This window comes from Podarcis melisellensis (assembly GCF_964234715.1).
Source record: "Podarcis melisellensis genome assembly, chromosome: 6".
NCBI classification, from domain to species: Eukaryota; Metazoa; Chordata; class Lepidosauria; order Squamata; family Lacertidae; genus Podarcis; species Podarcis melisellensis.
This window is the reverse complement of record NC_138538.1, coordinates 93,935,894-93,953,259: the sequence shown is the minus strand read 5'-3', so window position 1 is coordinate 93,953,259 and position 17,366 is coordinate 93,935,894. Positions and strand designations below refer to the sequence as shown.

Here is a 17,366-nt window from a genome sequence, read left to right as displayed (position 1 = left end):
CAAACGATCTGTGTGCTGAAACGTTTCTCTTTTGTGTTTGTGAAAGATAATCAAAAGTTTGTTGCGTTACTTACTCTTGCAATCTAAAATAAATGTTTGTTGCGTTACTTTTGCAATCTAAAATAAATCCAGCAGTTTCAAGTTTGGTGCTTTTCATTTTTTTTCCTACAAGACACCTGTTTTTGAAAATTGAAGTTGGCAATTTTGGGGGGAATGGTAGTGAGGGACGTAGGTAGCCTTGATTAGGGCGCAGAATAGTCTGGCAGCGGTATTACTTATGAATACAGGCACTGCCAGAAGATGAGCTTGGGATAACTCCGTTGGTATTATTGCATGAGCCTCTTAACCTCAGGGAGCCTTGTTCTTATCCGGGCAGGAGAGAGTTAAAGAGCAAGTCGGCGACATCCCCGCCCCCTTGCCAACGCACAAGTACGTGCAGAAGGGAGGGGCGGGGGCAAAAAAAAAGGAACGTCACATAGCGCAGCTTTCTATTGGTTGAACGGAAGCGACTCGTACGCTGACTCGTCCGCGTTAAACAGGCGACGCCGCGGCTTCTTTAAGAGACCTTACGAGCGTGCGATTGGTCTTGGTCCGGGGAAAAGGCGTGGTCTCTCCCGGACGCTTCCATTGGCCGGCGCCTGCGCGCGGGGGCGGGGTTGGAGGGAGGGCGAGCTGGGCGAGACCATGTTGTGCGTGCGTACGGGGGGGGGCGCGCCTCCGAAAAAGGGTCGTTGGCGGCGCCGGCAGCAGCAGCGCCGGCCGGCCCAGTGAGCGGGAATGGCGCGCGGGCGCCCGTGGGCGGGTGAGTAGGAGAGCGGGCGGCGGGAAGGGCGCGCGCGGCGGAGGGGAGCCGGGCCCGGCGCCCTCCCCCCCCCTCTTCTTCCCCTCAGCTCCCTTCGCGCCCTCCTTCCCTAGAGGGACCCATAGACGGACCCATCCATGTGGCAGGAATGGGGGGGGCGGCGGAAAGGGCTGGAAGGTCTCAAGCGCCTCGTAGGTGGAGGGGCTCAGCTCGCCCCCGCTGCCATAATTGGGGGGGGGACCTTTGGGGGGGCGTCGGTTGGCAGGGTGTGGAACGAAAAAAGGAGGGGGGAAACATGCCCCCTGAGCATGTGCCGAGCGCATGTCTCCTCAGAGCGCGCGCAGCAACGTGGGGGGGGGCGTGAGAGAGAGTCTATGGTTTTAAAGTGTGTCAACTGGAAAGCGTTTGCTTTGAGAAAGAATTGGGCTGTGGGAGCCGGTTTTTTTTTGTTTTTCTTCTCTTTTTTTAAAAAAAGATTTTTATTAAAGTTTCAAAAATTATATCAAAACAAAACAATAATACAAACAGACCAAAAAAAACAAGTATAATTTCAATCCCTTTTTTTCTTATAACTTACTTCCCCGACTTCCTCATACCTCCCCTCTCTGTATTCCAATTTCTCATTTATTACCTCAGCAAATTCTTTCCCTTTAATTTTTGGCCTTCCTTTTCTTTTTACTTATCCATTACAGCTGGAAATCACGTAATTTCTTCTCAGAAACGGAGCAGAGAGGGCTTAAAATACGCTTGCGCGCCAGAGAGGAAGATTTGTAGTTGTAAAACTGAACAACAGAAAAGTTAAAAGAGTATCTCTCAATAAAATGTTAAAACGGTGAAAACTTAATAAACTGGAAACAGAAATTAAAGCGTCCACCTGCTCACAGAAATAATATTAATAATAATATATATTATAATAATCACTTAAGGGATAATAACATAAATGTCACTTAAGCTTCTCAGGCATGTACCTCAGCTGAGAAGGTCCTCTGGTTGCTGCCCACCTGCACCTGCTGAAGCAAATTTTAAATACATGGGCATAAGACATAGATGTGGGACGTTTTTGAATGCTCAAAAACCAGTTTTGAAAATGCTGTTCTAATTGGCAGAAGCTTTTTGGCACCGATATTTCTGGGTCAAGTGTAATGAGGTGTGATGTCTGTACATTACCGGAAGCAGCCTATTGTTAATTCCTTTTTCTAATCCCACAGAGTTCCTGCTGGTCTAGAAGGGATGGCGTATATGTGCTAGGGAGCAAGATTAAATATTTTGGCATGAACTGCTGTAAAGCTGTGAGAATGGTACGGAGAAATTTTAGAAATCTTTGCACCATTGAAACAGGAACGACTAATTTTGGGCCCACAATATATTTTCCAATAGAAACATTTCTGTCCACATATTCTCCTAATTGCAGTTCCAGTCACACATCTGGCCTCCTTCAGTCGCTGTTTTATACAGGGTTATCAAGAAGTACATGTCACGTAGAGAGTTCAGGTGTACAGAAGCACTGAAGACTGACTGAAAAGCCTATCCATTTCCACACAGCGACATCTGTTTTTATTCAATTTTTATTCTTCCCTCTTGGATTTCAGTCTCATCAGATCCAGCATTCTTCCTTTTCCCCTGGCTTTAATGGCAGAATTTCCAGTGTGCCACCCCCCAAATGATTATGAGAGCATACAGTTTTGCTGTAATTTTAAAAGCAGCCTTTTTGTACTGAAAGTTTAGTGCAGATTGTTTGAAATCAATGTGGATTTCCCCTCCTCTCTAAATTTTAGCATAGATCTCATCTATACAAGCCTTGTTCTTTTTAGCAGCTATTAATATTAGATCCTTCAGTAACTTATCTAGAAATTAGATAGGTTTAGAAATAAGAGAGCAGTGCTAGGTAACATCCCCACGCCCCCCTTTTGTATTGTACTCATTCATTCTTTTGGAAGAGTTACTTTTGTTCATGGTTGCTGAACCATGGGAGAGAGAATTTTATCTCTTCCTAAACTTAGGAGACTGGGCTATGCTATTGCAGCCATTTCACCTGTATGGGAAAATGGCATATCTTGTATTATCATCCTGGTGAGTGGTAAAAGTCTGCACAGTTTGAATCTCTTTAATGTGTATGAGATTAACTGAGAAGAACCTGCCCAAAACTGAATATGGTTTTATTTAAAAGAGGGGGGATTTTAGTTGAAAGATGCCACAGAACCAATTCATTATAAAATGCCCTTGGGAGCCCTACAAAAAAAATGTGATGCTTGTACAGTGGTATTCAACTTGAAAAGGTCTAGCAATTTTCCTTTTCCTGTTTCAAACAAGAGATCCTTGTTTCCCATTCCTGTACCTCTTAGTTGTCCATTGCATCTTATTTTGCCCTCAGACATTGGTAGTTTAAATGTAATTATCTAACCTTATCAGTTGCCTGTGGTCTGAAGTGTAAGAAATAAGCAAGGCGGTGCTCTAAGGAGTTTACAATCTGAATTTTGCCATTAGTTGCGGTGGGGAGGGAAGAGACTCTGAGGGAACGGTGAGTACAAATGTATGTAGTTTAGTTTACTATGAGTCATTAGAGGTTGAAGACTTTGAAATAGAAAACTCTACTAATTGGGTGAATTAAGCTGGCAAAAGATGGCACAATCATATTCCTGCACAGCAGTTGACTGCCAGCTCTTGTCTGCAATGTCTACAAAGATGTTTTGTAGGAAAGCCGTGTAGCCTGTTCTTAGATCGACAAACTGTGCAATGTTTCTTCTCAAGGTTCATTTTGGAATGACTAATGTCACCACCTCCCTTGGTCTTTGGACACGTTGCATATAATTCCTGAAACTGCTGTGTTTGTTCATAGATGCACAATCATTTTTTTCATCTGACTGGCTTAGTTTTCAAATTAAGTGTTAATAAGAAGTAGGAGTACCCTTCAGTCTGTATAATGACAAGTGGAAGTGTATCTTTGCTTAGTAATAACACTCAGCTGAAAATATCTGTTCAGCTTTGTTCATTTGGGCTTTCAAGCTTATGGGTGAGCTCTGGGACAGCACAGCTGCCTAGATCTTTATTCTTATTCTTATTTCAATGTAGCAGCCCTTCAGAGCTTTCTCTCCAGCTTCCTGTGAACAGTGCTTTGTGTCCAGAACTTGGTTGAAAAATAGAGACAGTCCTGATATTCACACGATTTGCTCCAATGTTGAGCAAAACATATCCTGCCTAACATTCAAATTTCAATCTGAAAATTTAGGGGGAAAACAATTCTACTGTTCTCTAGATTAAGTTGTCTTGCTTATTGTGTGGAAGAGCTCCATTAAACTATGAACAGCTTTGTGGGTTGATGGTGGGAGTGTTTTAGTACCGCAAATGTAAAATGCTGGATCAGTAGTTTAAAAGTTCTTTCTCTACAGCTCTCCTCCCAGAGAAGGAGCCTTTGGAGCCAAATAATCTTTCTTGTGTCCTCAAGTCTTTCCCTTTTGCTTTAGTGGCTAAAAGACATTCCCTTGTGTTGTTTGGGAAAGCCTTAATGTCCTAGGGATCTTTGACAGTGGGCAGGGTAGTATTTCCATAGTTCAGAAACATCCCACACCTTCTTGGTTGGGCAGAATGTCCTGGGAATCTAGGCAGATAAGATCATAGCTTGGATTGTTCAACCAAGTAAAATAGTAATATTTCACCAGTCTTCCCTAAGTAAATTGGATATCTTGTTTCCCCTCATTTAGAATGCTACATACTTTTCTATTTGCCCCATCCCAAAATGACGGGGAGATTAATTTTCCTCACACTTTCACATCACTGTTAGTAGTTTCTGAATTCTAAAAACCAACAGAAGAATTCATGTGTCATTCAGTTCTCCATGTTGCATAGCAAGTAGTGTTCTGGCAAGTTGTTACCTGAAAATCTGAAGAAGTCAACCTTTTAGTAGATGCTGGATTTAAAAACTGGCTGTTTCTGCTGATGTACACAGTGAAAAGTACTAGAAATCAGCAGCATATGTTCTGCAGGTATAGGAGATCATGCCTAAGGATGTGAAATTCAACTGTCTTTAATAACTCACAGGTGTACCAGAAGCTGCAACATTTGGTCAACTGAAGCAAAGATGGTACTTGTGCACTGCCTCTCGACTTGCTTTGTGAGAGACTTCCTGTAGCCTTTGGAAGAACACATCAGGAGGGGACTGCTTATCATCATGAAGTTGAAACAACGGGTGGTGCTTCTGGCAATCCTCCTTGTCATCTTTATTTTTGCCAAGGTTTTCCTCATAGACAACCTGGACACTTCAGCAGCTAACCGCGAGGACCAGCGTGCCTTTCACCGTATGATGGCGAGCCTGCGGGTGGAGCTGGACCCACGACTTGACCACACTCTGCAGTCTCCCTGGGAGATTGCCGCCCAGTGGGTGGTGCCACGGGAAGTGTACCCAGAGGAGACGCCAGAACTGGGGGCAGTGATGCATGCTATGGCTACAAAAAAGATCATCAAAGCAGACGTAGGCTATAAGGGAACCCAGCTGAAGGCATTGCTCATACTGGAAGGTGGGCAGAAAGTGGTCTTCAAACCCAAGAGGTAAAAAGGTCATACAGTGACTGGATGAAATATATTTAGTGTTCCCCTTGCCCCAACTCCATGACTTGCTTTGGGGTTTCCTAAATTGGGAGTACTGGTTATCATTTTCCAATGGATGGGTAAAGACAGATCAGGGAAATAGATAATAATAATAATAATAATAATAATAATAATAATAATAATAATAATTTATTTATACCCCGCCCATCTGGCTGGGCTTCCCCAGCCACTCTGGGTGGCTTCCAAAAAAAATATTAAAATACTGTAATACATCAAACATTAAAAGCTTCCCTAAACAGGGCTGCCTTCAGATGTTTTCAAAAAGTCTGGTAGTTGTTGTTCTCTTTGACATCTGGTGGGAGGGCATTCCACAGGGAGGGCGCCACTACCGAGAAGGCCCTCTGCCTGGTTCCCTGTAACTTGGCTTCTCGCAGTGAGGGAACCGCCAGAAGGCCCTTGGTGCTGGACCTTATCAAACTTTTCACCACATAGCACATGTATGCGAAAAGTGGGATTTGAGGTGACCATGCTAGTGTCACCTTTCCTTTTCCAGCCTCCTATTGTCTATGCCCAATATTGTTCCAGTGTTACAGAGCTAAGTAAGAAGAAGCTGCAAGGAAGTGCCTATCCTATTGCCTGTGAGAATCGGCTCTTATCTTCCTGGCCTGGAATGTGGACCATACAGCAAGTCCACTGTCAATCAGTAACAGCTCTAGTTAAAAGCTTCCTTGCATGTGTGGCCATGTGATCAGCTGCAAGGGAACATGTCTCAAGTAATGTGCCATCTTGATTCAGAAACTCAATCTGCTTGGATTTTGCTTCTGTAGCTTAAAGGGAAAATCTAGCATTATGACCCAAATTGTCTGCTTGCAATTTTTAGATATGCCAGAGACTATGTGGTAGAAGGAGAGCCGTATGCTGGGTATGACAGACACAACGCAGAGGTGGCAGCCTTTCACCTGGACAGGTATATAAATGTTGAATTAGAATTCACTCTTCTTGGAAATGGATAATAAACTTATAAACACCTTCTTTAAGCTCTGAACAGAAATTTTGTTTTTAATTGAAAAATTGTGAGGAAATAATGGTTTCCTGTTCTGTACCTAGTTTAGTTATATTGTCATATGAGTGCAACAGGCCGTCATGGTTTTCTTATGTAATTACATTTCTAATGTGAGGTTCAAGCTGTTTCTCTGAGTAGGGCCAAATTGCTGCAAATGAGGCATGCCTGTGGAAAGTAAACATTGCTTCCAGGTGACTCAGGCATGGAAACTGAAGGTTGAGATGACTGATGTAGGTATATTCAAGCAAGCAGGTGGTTTTTGTGTGTGTGTTCCTTTAAAGTAGACTGGTAACGTTTGTAGACTTGCTTGTAAAGCGGCACTGAAGCAGTAAAATTGCAGAGCATGTTCTGAGGGCACATGATGCAGCCAGTGGCGTGGCGTGGGGGGTGCAGGGGGGTGCCAGCCGCACCGGGCGCAACATCTGGGGGTTAGGGGGCGCAAATCCATGGGTTAGGGGGCGCAAATCCATGGGTTAGGAGGCACAAATTACTTGCCTTGCCCCGGGTGCTGACAACCCACTCTACGCCACTGGATGCAGCCATTTCTCTGAAGTGAAGCACACTCACTTATTGATCAGTGCCTGAATGGAATACCACTTGGGAACCTTAAATATGCCAGCTTGACTTCCGTTATGGATGAAGGATGGGATACAAATGTACTAAACAAACCTTTGTGGAGGAAAAGTATTTTTTTCTAAAGAAAGATCCCCCCCCCCCAGTCCTTCTCACAAATGTCAAATGAATCCAAGCATTATTTACTTGAGGACTTTATTTAAAGCAGTATTTGGGGGCAGAACACTGTACAGCCGCTTCAGGCCTGGTCCCAACAGCTAAACAGCTTAATTACTTTTTATAATGTTTTTATAATGTTGTACTGTTTTAGTGTTGTTAGCCGCCCTGAGCCCGGCTTCGGCTGGGGAGGGCGGGATATAAATAAAATTTATTATTATTATTATTAAACAATTTGTTTTGAAGCTCAAACCATTTTTACAGCCTAAGAGCAAATCCACTATTGTTCTGCTCTAACCCTGCTTTTCGTACTGAGCACCACCCGCCTGTGAAGTGTGGATGGTGACCCTGCGTGTGCAATTTTGGAAGTTTCAATGCAGCTGAGACATTATCTTGAAATTGCCAGCCACTTTCATAAAGTTTTTTAATTTGTGGAATTTTCTTCCTTAGATATTTGAGAGGCGACTGGATTGTTCCACATTGTCTCACTTAATTTTTACTTTTCTTCTCCAAACAGAATCTTAGGTTTCCGACGAGCCCCTCTAGTGGTTGGTAGGTTTGTGAATCTCCGCACAGAGATCAAACCTGTTGCCACAGAACAACTGCTAAGTACATTCTTGACATTAGGTAGGTGACAAAGTAAATTTCGTTAAGACCTTTAAAATAAAATTGGGGAAAAAAACCAGCAAGGGGCTTGTGGAATTTAATTGCTGTTGCGAAAGCAGGCCTAATGTTCTGCAAGCCCCTTAGGCTCAGTCAGATACAGTATTCCTGATTTCTTGTGTTTAGGAGATTGTGAGTGTGTAGTGGGTTTCCTTCCCCTCATATATACAAATTCTTCCCCTTCCAGTTTGCATTGATATTAATACTATGATAATGTATTAAAGTTACCTCTGGTTGTAAATTCTGGTTTGACACCAACACTATGATTACTATGAACATGGGTAGAATCTAATACTTGGTGCTAAAAAGAGAACTCCTGGTCTCCTAACCACAGGGGATTGGACCAGCTTTTTCTGGACTTAAGTCACAGATGGTTCAGTGTGAAGGATTGTCTGAGAGAATATTCTGTTGAGGAGCAGTCTTTGCTATTGCACTTCTTTCTCTGTTAATTGGGTTAGTAGTGTTCAATGGTAATGTCAACAGATAATTTAGAAGCAGCAATTCATTCTTCAAAAACCCCCTCATTTTAAAAGCAATGAAACTGCTATAACAAGTATCAGGAGGGGCGTCGCACAATTTGAGATCCCTGGCTTTGTTTATGGAAATATGTCAGAAAAATACATTAATTTACATACTTCAAAGAAAGTATCTGCTTTTTCATTCAGCTGGGCCTTTAGTTAATCATGAGTGGAAAGATGGCTTGCTGTTTGCCTGAAGACTTTTTTCAGCACATTGGGGTGAGGGAGGAGAGAGAAGTGGAGTTTTCTCTTGAGCAAATGAAATGGGTTAAATTTAAAACTTAAGAGATTTAGGTATTTCCTAGAAAGCTTCTGAAACATCTATAAACATTTTAATATTATTATATCAACTTGACAAGAGATGGGTTTTTGCTTTCTTCTAAGGAAATAATACTTGCTTCTATGGAAAGTGCTACTATTGCCGAGAAACAGAGCCAGCCTGTGCTGAAGGGGACACCATGGAGGGGTCGGTCACGCTATGGCTGCCAGACGTTTGGCCACTTCAGAAGCATCGACACCCATGGGGCAGAACGTACAGGGAAGGCAAGCTGGCCAGGTATAGAGCAAAACACTGTTTTTTTTCTTTGCCATGTCTCTTGGTCAGTCCAGGGAATGGGCAATATTTGTAGATGGAAAGGAGGGTATTGGCCAGTTTTCCTGAAAAACTGTTACAGCTGAGGCTCTCAAGAATGGTATATTTTCTATATGGATTATATTGTTATAGCCCCTAAACTTATCTGGTGGAGAAAGGATTCTGAGAGTGTTGTGCAATGGACGAAGGGTGCTGGAAGTACAGGTGTGAAGGATTTTAAGAGATGATGGGAAGAAACAATCCATTTTGTTCTCTTTGTTTTCCTTCCCAAAGAATAAGTAGAGTTTAAGTTCTTATAACTTAAATTAAGTGGGAGAGCCAGTGTGGTGTAGTGGTTAAGAGCGGTAGTCTCTAATCTGGTGAATCGGGTTCGCTTCCCCGCTCCTCCACCTGCAGCTGCTGGGTGACCTTGGGCCAGTCACACTTCTGTGAAGTCTCTCAGCCCCACTCACCTCACAGAGTGTTTGTTGTGGGGGAGGAAGGGAAAGGAGAATGTTAGCCGCTTTGAGACTCCTTAAAGGGAGTGAAAGGCGGGATATCAAATCCAAACTCTTCTTCTTCTTCTTCTTGTCTGTGTATATGTGCATAGTGTACAATCTAATGTTTTTAAACCTGTTTCATTTGCAACAGTTAGGCTCATTTCTGCATGTGAAGTGAACTGTGTTTACAAGAGCACATTTTGTTGTTCCCTACTAGGCAAAGACAAATCAGCCTTGCCATGTTTGTACATTTTCATATATAATTCTGTTCCATCCCATTTTAGCATTGATCTGTGGTAATTCTTAATTTGCATTTGAATATGTGTTTCTTAATGTATTTTCTCTCAAAATAATGCATTTCTAAACCTATTTTTTACCAAAATACAGTTTAAATATGTTGGGAAATTCAGGAAGTGTGAAAGATGGTGGTTATCCAACTTCCACTTTAGCCTGAAATATGTAAATCAGGTTAGTGTGCATCAGAATTTGCAAAGCTTGAATTTGTCAAGCATCCCTATTCCACATCCCTTTCTCAGACTCCTCTTTTGACTATGATTGGTTTTGTTCATCTTTAGTGATTACATCAGTACTTTAATTTGGATTCCTGATACTCTTGTTTCCATTAAAAATAAATAAATCCACTTCTGCCTGCCCCTCGTGCTTGGATTATGGCTGAAAACCATATCAACAGCATCTGCTGTTCACTGTAACGTTACAGATTTCAAGTTCTCCTTTGTGATGTTCTCTCACGTTAATGTTCTCTCTGTAATGTAATGTTCTCTCACTTTCCTTACTGTTTTCCTCAAATATTACTGCACCTTGCAGAAACAACCAAATATTGGTATGCACTAAGCCTTGGGCAAAATAAGGCAATTTGTCCTCTTTTTCTGAATTTGCCTTGAATTATTAAATGAGAACAGAATTGTCAGAGGTGAAGGTGGATGGAATTAAGAGCCTAGGTTAAAAGAGGAGATATAGTAAGAACCTGTGAGGAAAAGGCAAGCTGGTAATTAAAGGCAATTTTCTCACACGCCATAGTGGGAGAATATTGGCTTGAAAGCTAACTGGACATTCACCAGGTAGGCACTGAGCCAGTTTGACTAGCTTGGCAGTTATATCAGTCTGGACCCTATTTTTCAGATTATGGAAGTTTCTCTTTAATGCCTCTGACAATGCATGGTTATATTTTAAATGAACCATAAAGCTTTCTCCATGTCTGATTGCAGGTGGGAATATGATGAGAGCTACTGTGATGCTGTAAAGAAGACCTCGCCCTACGACTCAGGCCCGCGGCTCCTCGATATCATAGATACAGCCATCTTCGATTATTTGATTGGGAATGCTGATCGACACCATTATGAAAGCTTTCAGGATGATGAAGGGGCCAGTATGCTAATTCTACTTGACAATGCCAAAAGGTGGGAAATGTGTCAACATCTGTGAAATTTCTCCAAGCTAAAATGACAGCCCTAAGGTTAGGAAAGTTTTGCATAAATTACCATTGTACTATGGGCTCTCCCTAATGCAGCTTTGTCCAGCCTAGTTCCCTCCAGAGGTTTGGGGCCACATCTCTCACTTTCCCTGACCATTAGCTATGCTGGCTGAGGCTGTTGAGAGTCCAAAATGTATGGAGGGCAACAGGTTGGGCAAGGCTTTTAAGGTAGGGAACCAAAAGTGAAATTTTGTAAGCCTGCTATTGCTAATGCATCTGATTCCCTTTAAGTTTGTGGGTTAATTGAAATGTCAGGGACTGCTGAAGTCCTTAACTCTGTGGTGTGGAGTAGGGTAGAATTTTCCAGCAACTTCACTGAATTTGTATCCATTTGTTTTTCAGCTTTGGGAACCCTGCCTTGGATGAGAGAAGCATTTTAGCACCTCTTTATCAATGCTGCATGTAAGTAAAGGACAAATAAGTTATTGATCTTTTATACTGTATGCACCTTGCAATCCCCGCCCCAAACATCCTGGGAGTGCTCAAGTCTGGCAATCCAGCGCTGCCTCAGTGCATTAAGAGAATGGTTAGGATAATGAATAAAAATGCACATGCTTTGCAGACTCTTACTACAGTGTCTTGATGATCTGCAACTTTTGTTTGAGATTCAGATGCTGGTTGCACGTTAAACTTGTCACATCAAAAGAAGCTATTCCTCTGAACCCCTAGGATCAACGAGCTGCTAACGGAGAGATAAGACAGGATGGAGCAGCTCTATGATCTCCCTCCAGCTTTTTCTTCCTGTCACTGAGGGAGTCTTCAGAATTGTTTGCAGTCAGAGCCTGGCTTACATGTAGCTGCTTTTCATGTGACAAGAGTCACATGTTGTCAAGCTCTGTGGTTCCATCTGAGCCATCCACATTACATGTAACTTAAGCTTTTGATGAGAGAAGTGAAGATGTAACTGCAGGGAGGAAAGAGAGGCAAGAAGTGCAGTAATTAGTAGGCTGAGCGGGCTCCAAGCTTAGGAACTTTAAACAGGCGTGTCTGAGGTTTTTTTGCCGTGGGGGAAATCAATTTCTGAGAAGTGCTTTAGTATGCAGTATCATTATCATTATTTTATTTGTATTCTGCCTTTCCAGAGTGAAAGCTATAGACTGCTCACAACATAAAAAGATTTACATAATTAGAAGCCAAAGTAGTAGTAATAAGCAATAAATAAAACGCGCCCAAAAAGTACAACCGCAAATTGAACAATTTTCACAAAAATATTAAGGTGTAAAAATATCCTATCTTTAAAAGACATCTGAAGGGAAGTTTTTAATATTTAATGCTGTTTTGTTTTTAACACTTGATTGGAAGCCGCCCAGAGTGGCTGGGGAAACTCAGCCAGGTGGGCGGGGTATAGATAATAAATTATTATTATTATTAAATAAAGATACAGAAAAAATGTATTCACAATAGCAACAAAGCCCTCTAAACAATACCCTAACCCAAGAGTGCACACATCATTCCTAGATTGCTTTTATTTTTATTTTTATATTTTACATAGCCTCCAGTCTGAGCCGCAGCAGGAGAGGCTTGCAGTACAGTTTTAACTTACCACCTCCTTCATGCCCTACACCACTCCTTATTAAATGTCCACATTATGCAATTATGAAATTCAGAATAAAGCTTTCAAATTGAACAACTTTATATAAAATAAATATTTATGTAGATTATTTGCACAACTCATTTTCTGAGTAGGTCTTCTGTATTTATCGCATTGGTATTTTGCCTTTTCTCCAAGGAGGATTTTATCATCTTGTTCCTGTGAGGTTAGGCGGAAAAATAGTGACTGGCCCAAGATCATCCAGTAAGCTTTATGGCTGAACCCAAATTTCCCCATTCCTACCGCCCCCGCCCTCCCACTACACACTACTTTGTTCGGAGTGCTTTGTGCAAAATATGAACTATCTGTGTTACCATCTTGTGATAGGCGCGTGTGGACAGGCCCAAGTAGACTGTGTCCCTCATCCTGAAGTCTGCAATCAAAACTTAGGTTTGCCATACATTCTCTCATTTCTTTTGCAGTATTCGAGTCTCCACATGGAACAGACTGAACTACCTGAAGAATGGGGTGCTGAAGTCTGCCTTAAAAACTGCCATGTCTCACGATCCTATCTCACCAGTTCTGTCTTCCCCTCATATGGATGCCCTGGACCAGCGACTCCTGAATATCTTGGCTACAGTAAAGCAATGTACAGACCAGTTTGGACCAGACATTGTACTGGTAGAAGATAGGATGACACTTTCCCATTTGTAGCTTCAACAGGTGTTGGAGCAGATTCTCTCTATTTTTAAGAAAACAATACGAAAACAGCACAATTGGTTTTGCATGGCTGTGGGCAGGGATGGGCTGGAACTGAAATCCCAGACTTCCTGAATTGAAGGAGAAAGCAGTGGCATGATGGTTTTGCTGAAGACAAGGAACTTGCCTTCAGGTAGTCCCATATCATGTTTTGAATGTCCATTGCTGGCAGTGGATGTTACACTGAGAGCACTCCTAGATTTCTTAAATAAGAAATTGGAAGTAGGCATTAAGACAGACTGATTCCAGAGAAGAGCCACAGTCCCCTCATCTAATCCAAATATGGTTTCAAGATTATAGCCCAATTCATAGTCGTAAAGAATGGGTTGCCTGTGCTTCCTTGCTGGCTACCTAAAAAGAGAGCATGAAGACAAGATCAGTTGTTGAAGGGATCCCTTATTGCTTCTCCTGAGCCTCATGCATCTCATGCATTTTTGGCTGGGATTTTCTCAAGAGCTCCAGGAAGGATTGTGTTATTGTTAGCAGCATTAAGCAAAATCCTTTAATTCCAAAATGCTAAGAAGAGAGACTATTTTAGATTGCTAATTTAAATCTATACTCCATCCACAAGGCTGAAAGGATTCAGGACTGCACGATGCTGCAAAGACTCAACCAGCCATGAAGATCAAAGATTATTGTGCAAACCATTGTTTTGTTACCACACAAGGATTCTTGCCAGTATTCTACTGATACGGAATAAGCCTTGTGGTTTTTTTAAAGGAGCAGATACAATTGAACCAAATAATTATTCTAAAAAGTAGGAATGATTGAGATTCATTGTGTTCTCTCTGTATTGACACCCACCCCTTCATGAGACGAGACCAATGGGGTTTGTTGCTAAAGTTTGCAGTTAATTTAAAAGATGGATACCACCAGAGACTGAGCAATGGAATATTTTCTGACTGGTGTGTCACTGCTTTTGTAAGTGGTTGCAGGTTCTGTGCCAGACGGTATACTTAACAGTATCCTGTCATTTTTCATGGCTGAACTTAAAAGCATTTCCAGTAGGCCTTTTCCAAGTGGCAGAAAGCTGCTTCTTCTGAACTATCTACTGGCTTTTTGACTATTAGCCTGGAATTGTACAGTGCTTCAGGAAATTTTAGGTGACTTTTTAGCCCGATTTTTCTGGAAGTGATACCCATCCACCATAATTTGTAGAAGTTTATCCCATGTGTCAGCTTTGACATGTAGCATTCTTATGCATTATTCAGCAGACTTTATCAGAGACTTTATCAGATTAAAGTTCCTGGATTGGATGCTTTGGAAGCCATGTAAAACTAATTTAAAGGCGAGGTCTGACTTTTTCAGTTAGCCTTAGGGGGTTTTTTGGCAAAAGCTTCAACTTCCTGCTTCCAGAGTAACAAATGGCAGGGGGGTGCATTTTTTTCTTCTAAAGTATTTTAAATCTTTTGTTAGTCCGTGTCAGTAACTGTCTGAAGGCAGTTGCCTAAACTGCAACCTGGCCTAAAATGCAGTGGCAATCCCTATCTTTTGCAAGCTATCTACTTCAACAAAGAAAACATTGACAAATACAATGGTTTCTGTCAAGCTGGCTCAGCTAATCATCTTGAGTTTCTACAGGTGATGTCGATTTCTACCATGAGGGTCAAAAATCTTTTTGAAACATGGCATGAAGGTGTGATCAGGTCAGGTACTAAGGTTAAATTCCCTGGACACTTCCAACATCAGCTGTTGCAATTATGTTGTGTGCAGAAAAAAAAAAATGGAGTAGTACAATTAGTGTAGTACATCCTCTTGCAGCTTGGCTGTCTCCGTATTTATCTTTACACAAGCAGCAGCATACCAGTATGAAATTAAACAACTTTTCAAGCTGATGAAGACTCATTTCTGTGCAACCAGTAACAGAGACAGAATTAGCTTTGAAGCACCAAAATATCTGAAGGAAGTACTACAGTCCTCTATCTTTGCCTGATTTGGCAAGTGGTGTAGAAGAAACCCACACATTTGTATTTTGGAATCTGATGAACTGGAAATGTCACTTAAGAGATTAAAAAAAGAAACTAATTTATTAAGAAGTTAACTTATTTATGTAGCAGCTGGAGCAGAGTGCACACACCTCTTGGACCTGCCAGAAGGTTGCCTTTGGGAGTGGCTGCAAATGGAAACTATTGGAAGAAAAGAACTCAATATAATCTTGATTCTGTTATGTGTTTTCCCAGGTTCAGACTGCATAAATAAGTATTATGTGAATAAATTTTTTAATAAAACTCTGGGTTGGGGTTTTTTTGCTTCTCACACCATGCTAGTTTCAATGGCAACTTACCTAGCTCTTTTTAGATAGGAGTTGCCAACATAGGATAGCGTGCAGTCTTGATGTGCTCCTTCGGATGTTGCCTTTTTGTGGTGCAGGAGGTATGGCAATGTGACTCCACACACTAGTATTGATCCAATTTCTGCCAGGAGTGGCAGAGGCACTCTGTAGCTTGAATTAGAAACTGCAGTTTCTGTGGTCAGGATCTACCTTAAAGAGCTAAGAGTGTGCCATGTGTGCAACATCAGCGCCTACAGACCTAGTGAGAACTAGAAGTTTTTACTTCTGCCTATGTACCGCCAGAGCATTCCTTAGGCTTCCTGTGCTTTAGGCTTCAATTACCATCTAAACTACTGCCTCCAGAGACTCGGAACTGGTGATGGAGTTCCACTGTTATCAAGTAACGCAAGGACTCATTCTTCAGTCGCTTTCATGCTACCTTGTACTGTTGGACGGATTCATCAGTTCATGAATTATGTTCGGAGAACTGTCCAACAGTGGCCTGGCTAGAAACTAAATGAAATATGGCAACCAGAAAAAGGGGCATATCTCTTGGCAGTGACTCCCTGTGACCATGCAAATGACAGAATTTAATTCTGCAATCTTGAAAAGTCTGCCCCATGCAGACCTTGGCCTGAACTAGTTCTCCATTAGTTGATGATGAGGGTAGAAAGAGTTGCGCTTATATTGCATTTTCTGAAAATGAGTAGAATCAAATGACTGCTAATGAGGAGACATGGTAGATATAGGAAGCTGTCTCAAAAAGTAATTATTGACTTGTCAATAGGCCATATTCTGCTGCAGAGCCAATACCCGATAGTTATTTTAAAACGTTTACTGTCAGTATAGACTTCCTTGTTGGCTTTAACTGAGGTTAGTTAAATGCTTTTATTTTCTGAGCCTTTAGGGTACTTTAGGCTGTAGTCCTATATGCATTTACTTGAGAGTAAGTCCAGTTAAACTCAGTGGGACTTACTTTTGAGTAGACATGTATGGGATTGCACTGCCAATACAATTTTGTGTTTATGCGGGCTGACAGGATAAAATATATGGAGAGTCATCATTGCCTGGAGAGATTTCATACGCTTCAAATCTTATGAGCTTAGTTTATGGCTTAGCCGGTGTATGGTTCCAGGGGCTTGTAACCATATTTTGCTGAGATGGCCTCCTGCACTATGTGCACGATATTAACAAATAAAAACTCATATTTGTTGTAAGTTTTACTGTCTCTTGACAAGTGCACAATAGCCATGTGCGGATCTGCCACCACACTTTATCAACTCTCCCATGCACACAAATCGCCCCTATTTCCATGTATTAGTCTCTCCCCTATTGTGCAGCCCCCTTTGCACACATACTCCAAGCTGATCTATGTTATCGTATCTTTAAGGTAGGTAGGATCTGAAGAGCAAGTATGTTAGCGAAAATTGAAATTCAGTTGATGGATGTTGTACATATATGGGTGTTTGCTTGTTAATAAAATACCTGTTCTAAATTATTGCATTGAATCTGGGGCTTCATGTTGAAGATAACACATAATACCAGGCGTTAAATACATGATTGTAGGAAGATACTATGGAATATTTGAGGACTTTGCATCCTTCATCTCTCTCACATAAGGCAGCTGAGGAATGGAAGAGAGAAGTTTAAAAACAGCCTCCCCACCATTTTCAGTGCCTCTCCTTTCTTGCTGTGCTCCAACAATGGCAGAGATTTAGGTAGAGCAGGGATGGTGTGACACTGAGTATTTTTGAATTATAAAAACCCAGTTTTAACAAGGAGAAATAACAGAATGAGTACAACACAAAAAGCTGACACTGAAGTCTTTTTGAATGCCGTTCTCACTGTCCTGAAATATTGTTTTAAACAGCCCCTTCCCTGTGTTCCCTTGCTCACTCATGCCTCTGCCATCGTCTGAAAACAT

General features: G+C 41.7%; 1 protein-coding gene across 2 annotated transcripts; it reads left to right on the top strand.

Moving 5' to 3' along the window:
• Nucleotides 1-670: 670 nt before the first annotated feature.
• On the top strand, nt 671-16,265 carry FAM20B (FAM20B glycosaminoglycan xylosylkinase). 2 transcript variants are annotated; one of them, XM_081915144.1, is made up of 8 exons: nt 671-802; nt 4,838-5,344; nt 6,225-6,311; nt 7,654-7,763; nt 8,702-8,873; nt 10,615-10,806; nt 11,223-11,282; nt 12,894-16,265. In XM_081915144.1, exons 2-8 carry the CDS (start codon nt 4,968-4,970, stop codon nt 13,123-13,125), a joined length of 1,230 nt encoding a protein of 409 aa, XP_081771270.1. In that variant the 5' UTR covers nt 671-802; nt 4,838-4,967; the 3' UTR covers nt 13,126-16,265. The 2 variants fall into 2 exon arrangements, with proteins under 2 accessions (XP_081771270.1, XP_081771271.1); XM_081915145.1 differs by lacking the exon at nt 671-802 and adding an exon at nt 1,720-3,320.
• The last annotated feature ends 1,101 nt before the right edge of the window (nt 16,266-17,366 follow it).

Coding starts and splice junctions, on each gene's coding strand:
- FAM20B (XM_081915144.1), top strand. CDS start 4,968: ATGAAGTTGAAACAACGGGTGGTGCTTCTGGCAATCCTCCTTGTCATC. Junction 7,764..8,701: donor AAGTACATTCTTGACATTAG/GTAGGTGACAAA, acceptor CTTTCTTCTAAG/GAAATAATACTTGCTTCTAT. Junction 11,283..12,893: donor CCTCTTTATCAATGCTGCAT/GTAAGTAAAGGA, acceptor TTTCTTTTGCAG/TATTCGAGTCTCCACATGGA.